The sequence below is a fragment of the Kogia breviceps genome, chromosome 14 (genome assembly GCF_026419965.1).
Source record: "Kogia breviceps isolate mKogBre1 chromosome 14, mKogBre1 haplotype 1, whole genome shotgun sequence".
Taxonomy (NCBI): domain Eukaryota; kingdom Metazoa; phylum Chordata; class Mammalia; order Artiodactyla; family Physeteridae; genus Kogia; species Kogia breviceps.
Window position 1 is genome coordinate 66,988,096 of NC_081323.1, and position 14,691 is coordinate 67,002,786.

Here is a 14,691-nt window from a genome sequence, read left to right on the forward strand (position 1 = left end):
CACCCTGCTGCAACTCGGGGCAGAGATCGCACATTCAGTCTCCTGTTTATTCGATAAAACCCATCCGGGTCCAACCATGTGCCGGAATGGGGAACGTTGCCATTGGGGTCATGGAGCCAGCCTGAGACTATCCCACCAATTTGATGGGTCCTCGGCAAGGCGCTTCGCCCCTCGGATCCTCACCTTCTTCCTCTACCTCTGGGCTCATAAGTGGACAGGGCTGGTCAGGGGACAGGCGAAGGGCAGGTGTGTAAAGGATGGAGGTACACTGGGGGGCAGGGGGAGAGGAGCAGGCAGCGTCTCAGGCCTGGAGGCATTGTTTGATTCTGAGATTCTGGAATTTTCGTTGGCCTTTACTTTTAAGGATAGCTGCAGTGCTCTGAGTTCGGGTGGATCCAGCTTTTACAGTGTGGCTCCCCTCCTTCCCTCTCCCTAAGCTGTCTCAACGTGTGTGTCTGGTTAGGTGTGTTTGTCTCCATTTATGTCTGTGTGTCTGTCTTTCCCCGCGTTTCTGTGTGGGTCTCTGTACATGCGTGGTCCCCCGAATGTGTGGGAGGCAAAGGTCCTCCTGTCTGTGTGCAGGTTTCTCTCGATGTGTGTGGCCTCTCTGTATCCCTCCCCCATCCCCACCTCTCATCCCCATCTCCATCTCTCTGTCTCCTTTCTGTAGATATTTTTGTCTTTCTCACCCACCCTTATCCCCAAAATAGCTGTGCTCCAGAAGAACTCTGGGTTTTTGTTCCCCTTGTCTTTGCTGCTTCCCCGACCGACTGTCTGACCCAAGGATGGCTTTATACTATTATTTACTTTATACTATTCACGCCCAGAGCCTCTGCTGCTGGTGCGGCAGTGTTTGATTTCCCAGTGATTCTCCAGCGCTCCTTCCCCTTCTTCAGAAGGGAAGCATCCATGTCTGCGTCTATCTGTCTGTGAATCTGCTCTGCTTTCTAAAAACCCTCAAGAGAAGTTACAAAAGGCGTTTCTCATCATCAACACCCAAGTTCCTTTAGACACCAGCGGCCTTCACTCCCCCTCCTGCACCCTCCCGATGCAGCAGAGGGTGGGTGGCCGGAGCAGGGCTCGATGTGAGGGCCCCCTACTCCCGCCTCTGTCCTTACTCACTGTGTGACCCGGGGAAACGTGCTGACCTCTCTGAGTCTCGAGTGTGACAGAGGATTGATTCCTCCTGGAGCTAAGTAATGACCCACACGGAGCCCCCAGGACCGGCACTCAGATGACATCGGCCCCTCTGGACCAGAGCAGCCAGTCTTCTCCGAAATGCATTCATTCACTCACTCATTCACCAACATGGCGAGAGACATCCAGGGCTGGAGAGCGTGGCTGTTCCCAAAGGCCTCATAAACCTCACTTGCTGGGAACTCCAGATCATTGATACCCAGAGACCTTGGGGCAGGGATGAGCGGTGTTATCTGAGTGCCACCGGGAACTTCTACAGAGTGGACTTCCTATGAAACATAGTGTCCACGTTTAAACCTTTGAAAAATCACCCAATGAAATCCAGGTAGAAAAAAGTGACACAAGTAGCCATTGTTTTTAAGCATCCCTCCCTTTGTTTGGTAAAGAGTCTCTAAGGGAGGCAGACAGAGGTTACAGCCAGCCCTGCGATAATTATGATAATTACGCTGCCTTTGGGCTGTGGTTATGGGAAAGAGAATGTAAGCTTTTCTCATATGTCATTATCTTTTTACTATGGATTCTCACATTCCTTAATCCATTTGTGAAAACAGGCTCACATCCCATGTGACTCTGTGCTCAAGACTTTGTCCAGGACTGGCAAGTAGGAGGGTTTAAGGATTCTGGGTGGTTGGTTGGATGGATGGATGGACGAATAATAGGTTGTTGTGTGAGTGTTTAAAGGGACATGATCCTTCCAGGCACACCTCTTGTACGACCACCAGGAAGGCCCAGTGTATTTGCAAGCGGTTTGGAGAGAAGATTAGAGGGTGGTTAGGATAACCCTCTGCTTGCTCCCCAGTTTGTCTTCAACCAGAGCCAAGATGGTAATTATCCCCAGGATCGCAGCTACTGATTGAACAGTCAAGGAGCCAAAGATGGTGGGATATCAGGAGAGCGTGGGGAAATGGGCTCAGGAGCTTTGGGCTAAACTCTCTGAGGTGAGGTCTCCTCTGTCCCTGTAGGCAGATTGTTCACTCCTTCCCCACCCTCCAAGAGCACACTTCTATCATAAAACAAGTGAGCATTGTCTTCTGTTTTTCCCACTTGGCTGAGAGCTCCTCAAAGCCAAGGATTTTTTCCCCCAATTTTATTTTTCTAGTACCTAGCACAATACGTGGCATGTAGTATAGGCTAAGTTAATATTGCGTGGCTCAGTGAGTTGATCGTTAGATGTTTGGAAGAGTGGATGCATGGATGATTTGCTTGGAGGATGATGGGTGAGTGGATGGATGGATGGTTGGGTTTTGGGGGGGAGGTGATAGGCCATTGAATGCTTTGCTAGGTGGGTAGTTAAATGGTTTGTTGGATGGGTGGTTGAATTTGGATGGATGGATGGATGGGTGGGTGGGTGGGTAGATGGATGGATGAAAAGATGTAACCCTGGGCTTCCCTGGTGGCCCAGTGGTTGAGAGTCCGCCTGCCGATGCAGGGGACACGGGTTCATGCCCCGGTCCGGGAAGATCCCACATGCCGCGGAGCGGCTGGGCCCGTGAGCCATGGCCGCTGAGCCTGCGCGTCCGGAGCCTGTGCTCCGCAACGGGAGAGGCCACAACAGTGAGAGGCCCGCGTACCGCAAAAAAAAAAAAAAAAAAAAAGATGTAACCTTATTGGCCACCTAGAGTCAGCCTCCCACATGATACAGGAATCCACTTTGCAGTGCCTCTGACTTCCTCAAGTACATGCCAATCTACCTGCAATAACTAATTTACAAGATATTTCATTAACTACACAGAATTGTTATAAACATTTTCAAATTCTGGATATGGTAACATAGCGTATATTAGTGGTTAAGCACATAGGCTCTGGAAACAGACCTGTGCTTGAATCTCAGCTTAACTTAATTAAAGCAGTGTGACCTTGAACAAATAAATCCCTTGGCCTCTGTAAGCTGTGGTTTCCTCATTTGCAAAACGGAGATAATGGCCCTACCTTTCAGGGTTGCTATAAGGATTAAATGAAATAATGGTAAGGACTGCTGAATGCTCAAGAAGAGGTACTGTAATTGTTATGGTACCAAAATGTACCCGCCTGTAACTTTTATTTTCACCAAAAACCAGATGTGTGCCAGATATTGTTACAGTGTTATACATCCAATGACAAACATTCAGTCCCTCATCTTTTGGCGTTTATGTTCTAGTAGGGCGTTCAGACAGTAAACAAGGAAACAATTTCAGATGGTGTTAAATGCTATGCAGAAAATCGAAATAGGTCGAGGTGAGAGAGAGTGCTGTGGTTGGTGGGGGCCAGGTGGCCTTATTGTGACCTGTGAACTAGTGACAAGAAGATGTAGCCATACAAAGATCTAGGGAGAGTGTGTCCCAGGTTGTCAGGAATGGCCAGTGGAAAGGTCCCAAGGCAGAGACGAGCTTGCTCAAGGAAAAGATAAAAGGCCCTGGGGCTTCCCTGGTGGCGCAGTGGTTGAGAGTCCGCCTGCCGATGCAGGAGACGTGGGTTCGTGCCTGGGTCCGGGAAGATCCCACATGCCGCGGAGAGGCTGGGCCCGTGAACCATGGCCGCTGAGCCTGCGCGTCCGGAGCCTGTGCTCCGCAACGGGAGAGGCCACAACAGTGAGAGGCCCGCGTACCACAAAAAAAAAAGATAAAAGGCCAGGGGGCGAGGTAGGTGGTAGGGGCAATCCAGGCACAGGTGTGTGCAGTCACATCTGCGGGAAGCAGGTTCCACAGGCCATGGACACCACACACGCTCATCTCATGCCGTCCTCTGGGACAACATAGAAGGAGCCTCGCTCATTTGGTGGCCATTCAGCTTCCCAGTGGCAGCTGACAGGCTCCCAATCTCCTGACCTCCAGGCTAAACAGTCCTAGTTCTCAGCTTTCCCAGCTGACATTCGGAGACACCTGCAGCTGCTACCCTGACAAGGTTCTGAGCCCCACAAACCTAGAACCCACAAGAAATCAGGTTAGATCCAAAGGAAATTCGGCTCAGGAAAACCAGACTATTTCTAGTTGGGACTGTAATGAACTGAACCAGTAAAGCTGTGTTCCTCCCTGAAACCTTGCCCCTGGAGCATTTGCAAGGGAAGAAAAGGAGAACAGGTGTCTTTGAGGCTGCTCCCAGGATAAAAGATGTCTGGAATCATTTATTCAGGAGCATCTGGTATAGGTTCTGGGCTTTCAAAGAAAAATAAGCTCTGACCGTGGCTGATCTCCACCCGGGCTGATCCAGGAGCTCAAGCGGGTTCATGGGGACCTAGACCCCCTCCATCACTCAGCAGCGCTTCCCTTTGTGTTGGCTTTCCTCTCCATGTGGGGACAAAAGGGCTCTTAGCATCTGCCAGTTTCATGGATTTCAAACCTCTCTCATCTAGTAGTTCCAACAAAAGTCCAGAATTCTGTCTTCTTGGCTAAACACCTTGGTTAAGGCTGAACCATACCTACTGTGGCCAGAGAGAAGCAGTGTCGTGATTAACCACTTAACCTGATTAACCCTGATTAACCCTCTCCTCCCACACAGACTGAGAATTGAGGGGGGGGATGATGCCCCCCAAGATATCAGAGGATAAATCTCCCATTATGCAAGATGGATGACTTCTAGGGATCCGCTATACAACATTGTGCTTAAAATCCACAGTACTATCCTGTCTGCTTAAAAATGTGTTAAGAGGGTAGATCTCATGTTATCTGTTCTTGCTACAACTTTTTTAAAACGGATGCTGTTAGGAGGAGAAGGGAGAGTGTATTCAGTGTATTCTGGACAGGCAAAAACAGCACGTGTATCTTGCATTTCCCAACTGGAAATTAACTGCTCCTTCCTCTGATTCAGAAGTACGCCTCTTACGTCTCTCATCTCCTCCTACCTGGTTGAGTAGTTTAATATGTGTACACATGTCTCCGTCAGTTCTTTTCAGCTCCCTGGGGGTGGAAACCATGTCTTCAGCCCCTCAGGGTTCCTACTCCTGTTGTACCAGGACAGCGTAAGGGTCCAGGACTTGCTTGGTTACGTTGAATCAGGTTTCAGGGCCCGATATGACTTCTGTGCCCCTCCAATAGTTTCCGGGAAGAAGCATCAGAGAAATTCCCCCCCGAGGGCGACCGAGCTCACCCCGCCTCTGTGGTTTCTCGGGTTTTCCCAGGCAAAGCCAACAAGAACGTTCAATGGGATGAGGATTCGGTGGACTATATGCTGGCCAACCGGGTCAGAATCGCCTTTGTCCTGGTGGTCCACGGCCGCGCCTCTCGGCAGCTGCAGCGCATGTTCAAGGCCATCTACCACAAAGACCACTTCTACTACATCCACGTGGACAAGGTGAGGACCGCCCTTTCTCTGCAGGTCTGTCCGCCTCTCTCCAAGCTGACCTCCCTTTCAGGGAAGGCTTGCAGGCTGAACAGCTGCTTCCCCCCAGAGCATTTGGTCTTGAAGTGCCGTGTGTGTGTGTGTGTGTGTGTGTGTGTGTGTGTGTGTGTGTGTGTGTGTGTGTGTGTGTGTGTGTTGGCCATAGACATTGTCATTCGTACCTCTTTTCCTCACTGACCCACTGCCCGATGCAGTGCCTGTTGCTCTGTGAAGATAACTAACCCAGGGGTGGGCACACTGTTTCTGTAAATGGCCAGAGAGCAAGTATTTCAGGCTTTGTGGGCCATACGCTCTGTTGCAGCTACTCAGCTCTGGCATTGTAGCATGAAAGCAGCCATAAAAAACATACATAAATGAATGCGTGTGACTGTGTTCCAATAAAACTTTACAAAAAACCTGCAGCCAGCTTGCTGACCCCTGAGCATCTTGTTCCAGAGGTTTCTGTTGGTCTGCTGACGTGACATGGTTATGTCTTTGGTCAAGAAGGCAAAGGGGGTGCCTATCCAAAAAGTTTGCTTCTAGCAGGCCTGCGAGAGGGTAATGGAGAAATTCCACCTCTTGAAATCCTCATCAGGTCTAGATGCAGCTATATTTCTTAGCTTGTTAACCTCAGACCATATGTATCCACCTTGTAGAAAAATGCAGACTCCCAGGCACCCACCTACACCTAGTGCACCAGTGGCTTGTAGGCGGGGCCAGGGAATCTGCATTTCAGAGAGCTAAAGTAAAATTTTAAAAATAATGAAGTTCGAATAGCAATGCAGAAAGACACCCCAGGCCTGAATCAGTTACTTGGCAAAGTTCAGAAGCCCTGTCAACTAGAAGGGAAGGGACAGAGAGGGGGCAAGGGACAGGTCTTGGTGTTTGCTGCGCTGCTGAATGTCACCCTTTCTCTCCTGGGAAAAGCGCTCTAATTACCTGCATCGCCAAGTGCTCCAGTTCGCCAGGCAGTACAGCAACATCCGCGTCACCCCCTGGAGGATGGCCACCATCTGGGGGGGAGCCAGCCTGCTGTCCACGTACCTGCGGAGCATGCGGGACCTCCTGGAGATGACCGACTGGCCCTGGGACTTCTTCATCAACCTCAGCGCGGCTGACTACCCCATCAGGTAAGGCGGCCCCGGCCCCAGGCCAGCCTGCTCTGAAGTCCTGCTTCCCCTGTCACAGCTGGGAAGCAGCCTGCCTCCTGTCTGCAGAAGCCTTTCTGCCTCTGCGAGACGCTTATGCACTGTCTCCATAGGATCTCTCTGCACAGGGTCCGCCCTGAGCCTGGGAATCATGTGAGCATTCGCTCATTCATTCACTCGTTCAACAGAGATTTCTTAAGTACGTGGTTTTTCCAGCTCTGTTTGAGAACACACTGCAAAGGCCGAAACCTTTGCAGTGGGGGAGACAGACAACACACAAAATAAGTAAAACGGCACATCAGCAAAATAAGGCAGACAGACAGCCGCAGGAGCAGGGGATGGTTGGGAATCTAATGAGAGTGACCAGAGACGTCCTTCCCGAGAAGAATGGAAGACGCTGAGGGAGTGAGCCACCCAGACAGGGAAGGTGGTCCAGGAGGAGGGCAGAGCAGGTGCTGAGCCCTGTGGATGCCTGGTGTGTTCCAGGAACACCAGGGCTCAGGGTGGCTGGAGCAGAGTAAGTGAGGGGAAAGTGGTAAGAGACAGAAGCCAGGGAGAAAATTGAGGTGAGATCATGGAGGTTCTAGAATTTGGCCACTACTCAAAGAAAGATGGGAATCGCTGGCGTGTTTGGGGCAGAAGAGGGTCAAGGTCTGACCTACGTGTTCATCTGAAAGGGACAAAATGGAAGAAGGAGGAGTGCTGTGACAGCCTGGGCAGAATCGCAGACAGGCGTCTCTGAGCTGTTTGGAGGCTCATGGTGTGTTTGCCTGGCTCCTCTCAGATTTTAACACATGAGTTGATTGCCCACATTTTAAAACCAGGAGATTGCAAGTGAAACTACAGATCTCTAGCTTCTCTTGAAGTCCTCCCGCTGAAACTGCAGGCTGCTTGGCCACAATTGTGTGCAGCTGGCGGAACAGCCAGCAGCCCCGAGGCGGGGAGAAACTCAGATGCCACCAGGAAGGCCTGTCCCTTTGCATGAGCATTGATCTACTCTTTAAAAGAGACGTTAAGCGAAGAAAACCCCTTGAGATCTGTAGAGGGGGGAAAAAGGCAAGAAAATGAACTATATTTCCTATCAAGAAGGCAGCACTTTGCTTGACTATGTCTTCCATCTTGATTTTTGAAAAGGCTGAAAAGGAGAAGTGAACGGGGTGAAGGGGAGAGGGCCTTCCTTCCTCTCCTGGCACTGGGTATAGCATTCCCAGAAGAGCTAGATAAAAGTTCTTGTTGTTGTTGTTTAATATTCCTTCATCAGGGCAATTTTCAAACATGCACAGGAATATGAGACTAGTATAGTGACCCCCACGTCACCCAGTTTCATCTATAATCAATTCACCTTGTATCTATTCAAGTATAGACTTTCACCCTCTTCCACCAACCCTTGGTGAAGCATTTCCAAGAAGTCATATAATTATATCTGTAAATACTTCAGTAAACATATCTAAAAGGTAAAGTCTCTCTTGGAATTTAACATCAATATGATTATCACACCCAAAATATTAACAGTCATTCTTAATGCCATCAAATATGGAGATCACATATTCCCAGGAGTTTGGGTTTTGAGTCAAGATCCATATAAGATACAGGCATGGAGGGAAGACCTCTCTTTAAAACTAGCAATGGCTTCTGTCTCCTTTCCTGTGCCTCTTCCAGTCCTGGGCTTGGTGGCATCCCATAATCTCCTGGGAGAATCTGGACCTTGGAGGAGATCAAGGGAAAGCACAATCCTTGGTTAGTTTAGGTAGGATACTCCTGGCACCCTTTGAACCTGAGAAAAATGGTGCGGATTAGAAAGATACCAGTTTTCTTTTATTCATAGTGTGGCAGGAATACAAGGGGGTGATTAGGAAGTATCTCTGGCAGACTTTTACTTACTTACTTATTCATTCATTCAAATAGTCATTCCACAAACATTTATTAAGCAACTACTACGTTGAGTATTACAAGCACTCCCTGGGCATTCAGTGGAGCATGGATCCTAGCTGGGAGGATAGAATTAGATAATCATGCAAGGGACACATCATAGTAGCTGTGACCAGACTGTAAAGAAAGGAAGATGGTGTGAGTGGAGGAGGGGCGTAACCAGGGGGTCGGAACGGCAGCAGTTTTGAGCTGAGACCTGAAGGATAAGAAGGGATCGAGAGACAAATGGAAAACAGAAGCTCCTTCTAGACGAGGATTTCCCAGCCTGGGCACGAGTGACATCAGGCTGGATCCTTCTGTGTCCTGGGGGCTGCCCTGCTTACTGCTGGCGTTTGGCAGTGCCCCTGGCCTCTACCCACTAGATGCCAGTAGTGGGCCCCACCCCCAATCACTTGTGACAAGCGCAAACATCTCCAGATGTTGTTCCCCAGAGGAGCCAAATCGCCTCCAACTGAGAACCCTCTGAATAGCCTGGACTCGGGTCAGAGATGAACTAGTTGCCGTTGAGAAATTTAAACATGGCTGGAGTATAATAAACAAAACAGTGAGGAGGGATGAGTGTAGAGAAGTACAAGGCATGGGTGAGTTAGAACATTCTCCCTCCACCTTCCAAATGAGGACCGCATTCAGAAATATCCCAGAATGCTGAGTGCAGCTGCTAGCGTGGCAGGCACTTCCTTCAAGGGTCTAGGGTCTCACTCCGCCACCTCCGGACCTCTTATGGAGGCCTCAGAGTTCATCTCAGCCTGGGTCAGGTGGTGACACTTGGCCAGAGATCTCAAGGGCAGGTGGGCCGGTCCATGGCCCTTCCCCAAAGAATCTCATCAGGTCTCAATGCTGCCCCCCAGAGGCCCTCTGTTGATTTGCAAGTTGAAGCTGTAACAGTGGCCACTTAGCCAGATCACCTCTGCCAGGATGTCAGGATTTCTAGCGTTTCATATGCAGGAGGATGAGTGCTGAGGCTTCCATCTGACGGCTTAAGGTTTGAGTCTTGAGTTCTGCGACCTTACTAGCGGGTGACCCTTGGCAAGTAAATTCAATCTTTGTGAAATCAGGTTATAACAATAGAACCGAGCAGAGTTTGGACACTTAGAAAGCTCAGTAAATGTCAACTGTTAATTCCCAAGCTGTCTCCAAGGCTGCACCTCATAATCTCCAAGAAAGATCCAGAAATCCTTTCTTAGACCGTGTGGGGTTCAGAGAAGGGAGTCGTCATTTTTTTAGCTTTAATGCTTCGGTTGTCTCGACATCTCTGTCAGTCTGTCTCTCCTCCGCCCCCGCCCCCACGGCCCTCATTCCCATGCGCCCCACCCCAAGCTCTTCTGGCCACTCACGTTGCCAGCCTCGTGGCCAGAGGCACTTCACGCATCAGGCACTGCTGCTTCCTCTTGCTGTTGTTTTCGTAAAATCGCCCCACACAGAAACATATGAATTTTGCAGATGAATGGTTTTATCCTGGGCAACTCTGATAAGCTTTCACTTCCCATCTGCCGCTCCATCTGTAGCTTCCAAAACCATGACTTCTCCCCTCCCAGGAAGGATGAGCAAACTTAGGAGCCTTCTCGAAGGGGCGTGAGTGCCCAAGTCAGTAGCTTCTACGAGGCTCTGAAAACCTGGAGGGATATCCAAGGGCAGAGGCCACCTATCGGGGCTGCTCTGAGCTGTTTGTGATTTGACATCCCCTGCCCGGGTCTGCTGCCTAGTTCTGACTGTGGGCCAGACTCATTGGTCTTCACTGGTCAGTAGCCTCGATGAGACCCTGGACACAGATAGCCTGGCTGCAGAATCTGCCACCACCGACCGGCCGTGTGAGTTGGTACAACGAGCTTCAGCCTTCTGTATCTTGGCGTCAGCACCTAAAAGGGGGCACAATATTAGCACCTATTTCACAGGGCAGTTATAGGAGGATTAGAGGAAGTGTTGCATGTCAAGGGCTTAACACAGTGCCTGACACAGAAAGTGCTTGTTAAATGCAGGCTGTTATTATTATAGTGGTGGAGTAGCGTGGACCCCATGGGCTGGACTTCACCATCTACTGAGTTGCTTTCCTTTTTCCGTTCACTCGCGAGAAGACCAGGAAAATATTTCTTCAACCCACATCTCTTTCAAAAGTGGGAAAATCAAAGTTAGACTTGAAGGCTAAAATGTTTCAAGAGAAGCAGGATAGAACCAACTCATCTGTGAATGGGAAGACTGTTCTTATGTTTGGAATATGCAAGCGAAGTGTGTTGAAAGAATCCAGGTCCTCCCGGTTTGCCGTTGACGTGACCGCCTGGCCCACGTAGGCTCTGGTTGGAGATGTTTACGTATCCAGCGTTTGAATGAAAATGGATGTTTTCAAGCACTGAGACCCTGCTAGGTCTGGAATCCTCAAAGGACATGATGGTTTTTGTTTGTTTGTTTGTTTGTTTTTTGCGGTACTCGGGCCTCTCACTGTTGTGGCCTCTCCCGTTTGTGGAGCACAGGCTCCGGACGCACAGGCTCAGCGGCCATGGCTCACGGGCCCAGCCGCTCCGCGGCACGTGGGATCTTCCCGGACCGGGGTACGAACCCACGTCCCCTGCATCGGCAGGCGGACTCTCAACCACTGCGCCACCAGGGAAGGCCGGACATGATGGTTTTATTCAATATGTTCTATGTACTGAGTAAGGCTGGACACTGCGCTAGCATTCTTTGGTTAGATGGGCCACAGGAAGGGATGAAACCCTAAAGCATTGTGCCGTTGGTCTGCGTGGTTTGGGCCAGTAGTAACAGACCCCACACAGTCTATCACTGGGCTCTGTGTCCCAGAGCAAATCAGATGCAAAGGCCGAGTGTGTCCACGGCCCCTCTGGGGCTCACATTCTGTCTGTGGTGTATGTGTGCATGCGTGGATGCATGCATGCATGTGTGTGCGAGCATGTGGTAGGGGAAAACAGTATTGCGGTTTTTCAGGCTAAACCCAGGATCTACTAATTCTGCCTCTTGGAGATCCACAGCAACAAGGTCTAACCTAGCGGGACCTACCATGTGGATATTTAAGCTACACTTGACCTAGACCCAAACCTCTCTCTTGACATACCACCAGGGACCCAGAGCAGGTGCCTAAGAGGTTTTCTGTGGCTCCTCAGCAGGAAAGGCCAGCTCGTACAGACAAGAAGCAGGTGTCCCGGCTTCTCTGCAACGTCCCCAAGACCAGTGTCTCCTTGGCACTGATCAAGCAAGACTAGCACCCAGATCCAGCAGCCGTTTCCTGTGTACCTACTGTGTGCCAGGCCCTCTCCTGGGACCTTTAACACGTATGTGTCTTAATCCTCATTCCTTAAAACATGACTTCCGGTGTGTGAAAACGTTTAAAGAGGTTAGCATTCAAACAGAACTTCTAGTGAACCTCGCAGGAAAGTTAAGCCCTTGATAATATTCGGCATGGAGCTTAGTCGCCCTGGGATCTGGGCAGAGGACTCAGGCATCTGTGCACAGTCGATCCCCTGCTTTTCATTCCTCTAGTCAGTTCAGTGATTCTTGAGTGGGTCAAGGAAATCCTGTTGTTAACAGCAAATGCAACCACAGCAAATGCATTTACAGCAACTTAGTACATCCCTGGCGTGATTCTAAGTGCTATCCGTGGTCCTGACAGCAATTCCATGAAGTACATACATACTTTGGGGATCCCATTTTTCAGATGAAGAAACTGAGGCACAAAGATGTTAAGGAACTTGACCACAAGGATGCAGCCAGTGATCTTTTTTTTTTAATTGAGGTAAAATTCACTTAACATTAAATTAAGCATTTTAAAGTGTTCAATTCAGTGGCTTTTAGTACATGCACAATGCTGTGCAACTAGAACCTCCATCTGGTTCCAAAACAATTTCATCACCCCAAGAGGAAACTCCATCCCTCCCCATTCACCTCCCCGCATGAGCCCCTGTCAATCTCTAATCTGCCTCTCTGGATTTGCCTACTCTGTATATTTCATATCAATGAAATCGTACAGTGTGTGATGTTTTGTGACTGGCTTCTTTCACTTAGGATAATATTTTCATGGTTTACCCACATTGTCGTATGTGCCAGTATTTCATCCTTTTTATGGCTGAATACTATTCCATTGTGTGGCTATACCACGATTCGTTTGCCCACTCATCAGGTGGTAGATCCGGGATTCTTAAGAGCTCCCCGAAAGCCCTGTCTTTTGGCCAGCCTGGATTGTGCCGTATGTCCTGAGGTGAGGACCTCATCAGGTTTAAGAAGATACAGCTCTATCACGTGGGACTCTGCACAGCATTGGTACTTAGGGACTTTTGTTGACTGATCCCTGATGATGCTGGGGTTGGGGTAGGGGTGCTGATCTGATGCACCCCCATCCACAGAAGCCTGGTGACCTTTCCCATTCAGCCTGGCCCACCTCTGCCTAGTTCTAGCAGAAAAGTTTCCAGTGATTCCGGTTGGCTGAGGCAGATTTGGGGTTGAAGATGGAAAGATGGAGGCTTAGGGTCAGAGCTCTAAGCTTCCCTTTTTCCCCTTCCTCCTTCTTTCACCATCCAAGCCCCTTCTGAAGGCAGCCTGGGGGTGTCCTGGGGAGGAAAGAGCTCAGGTCTGCCTGTGAGGCCAGCTGAAAATGGTCTCGCAGATGAGATCAGGAGACAGGGCTCCTCTGACTTCACTCAGTCATGCAACAGATAATTATTGAGCACCTACTATGTGCCAGACACTGCTGGGTACCAGGTGTTCAACGGGAAAGAAGAACATGGTCAGTCCCTGCCCTCATCCTAGTGGTCAGGGTGCAGACTTAAGCCAGACCAACTGAGCTTGAATCCCAGCTCTTCTGTTTACTAGCTGTGTGAAATTGAACTTGAGAAAAATCACTTATTATCTCTGGGCCTCAGTTACGTCATCTGTAAAATGGGTACAATAACAGCACCACCCCATACGGTTGTTAGAGGATGAAACGGGTTAACGTATGTAATGTGCTTAGCACACGGTAAGTACTGTCTGTGGGACAGCCATTGTTATTGATGGGGGAAGACAGACGTTAACCAGAATGATCACACGAGTGAACATGTGGTCACAAAGTGAGGCAGGTATTCTGAAAGGAAGGAGGTATATAAGAGCACTTAGCAAGCAAAGCTCACCTGGACCAGGGAGCCTGGGGTGGCCTCCCTGAGGAGGCAGCACGTGAACTGAGGTGTGCGAGATGGGTAGGGCTTAGCTAGCGGAAGTGTGCAGGATGGTCCTGGGGTAGTGTTCCAGGAAAGGGGATGGCGTGGGCAAAGGCCTGGTAGGAGGAGGGATGCTGGCACGCCTGAGGAGCTAAAAGAAGGCTGCCGTGGCTGAAACACAGCGAGCCAGGGGTTGCCTTACTACCAGGGAGGATGGTCCAGCCACTTCCTGCAGGGACTTTTGATCACCTGTCTGGTGGTTGAATCCTTAGCCCATGAGCTGTGTGGTTTCAACGTGAAGTAACCTTATTTGCAATGTGGAGGGATCACTTTGGCTACTGTGAGACAAGAGTGGGGAGGGGACGGAGCAGGAAAGGGGAAGCCACTGAGGAAGGATGGGGGCTGCAGCTGCTGACCTAGAACCACATTCAGGGAGCCCCCTCCTCCCTAAACCTCCCGGCTGAGGCCGGAGTCCTGTAAGCCGTCGTGAGCTTCCTGAATCCAAGCAGCAGCTCAGCCTTTGAGGCACAGAGCCAGGCCGCCTCCTGTGTGGCGCTCAGGCCCCCCATCTGCACAGAACAGCCGCATTCTCAGGAGACCCGTAGAGCAGGGCTGGCGCAGAGGACCCAGGATGCCCAGGGAACCTGAGGCCAGAGTTTTAGAAGAGGACTGAGTGTGAGGCAGGAGGGGACAGCTAAGGACTGAGAAAGAAGGTGGCTCGAGACCCCTCTTTGTTCTTTTGGTTTTAATGGTGATAAAACATGCATAACATAAAACTTAGCATCTTAACCATTTTTAAGTGTACAGTTCAGTGGTTAAGTACATTTACATTGTTAGGCAGCCAAGCTCCAGAACTCTTCATCTCGCAAGACTGAAACTCCACATCCATTAAACAAAACTCCCATCACCCTTCCCCAAGGCCCTGGCAACCAGCATTCTATTTTCTGTTTCTGTGAATTTGACTGCTTTAGGTACCTCATGGAAGTGGA

At 49.9% G+C, this 14,691-nt stretch overlaps 1 protein-coding gene across 1 annotated transcript in view; it reads left to right on the forward strand.

The window, feature by feature from the left end:
* Positions 1-14,691, forward strand: part of XYLT1 (xylosyltransferase 1) — a 325,897-nt gene that overhangs the window by 219,444 nt on the left and 91,762 nt on the right. Inside the window, exons 4-5 of the mRNA XM_059038015.2 lie at positions 5,291-5,463; positions 6,418-6,620. Of these exons, the coding sequence (XP_058893998.1) occupies positions 5,291-5,463; positions 6,418-6,620 (376 nt within the window). The remainder of the gene's footprint in view (positions 1-5,290; positions 5,464-6,417; positions 6,621-14,691) is intronic.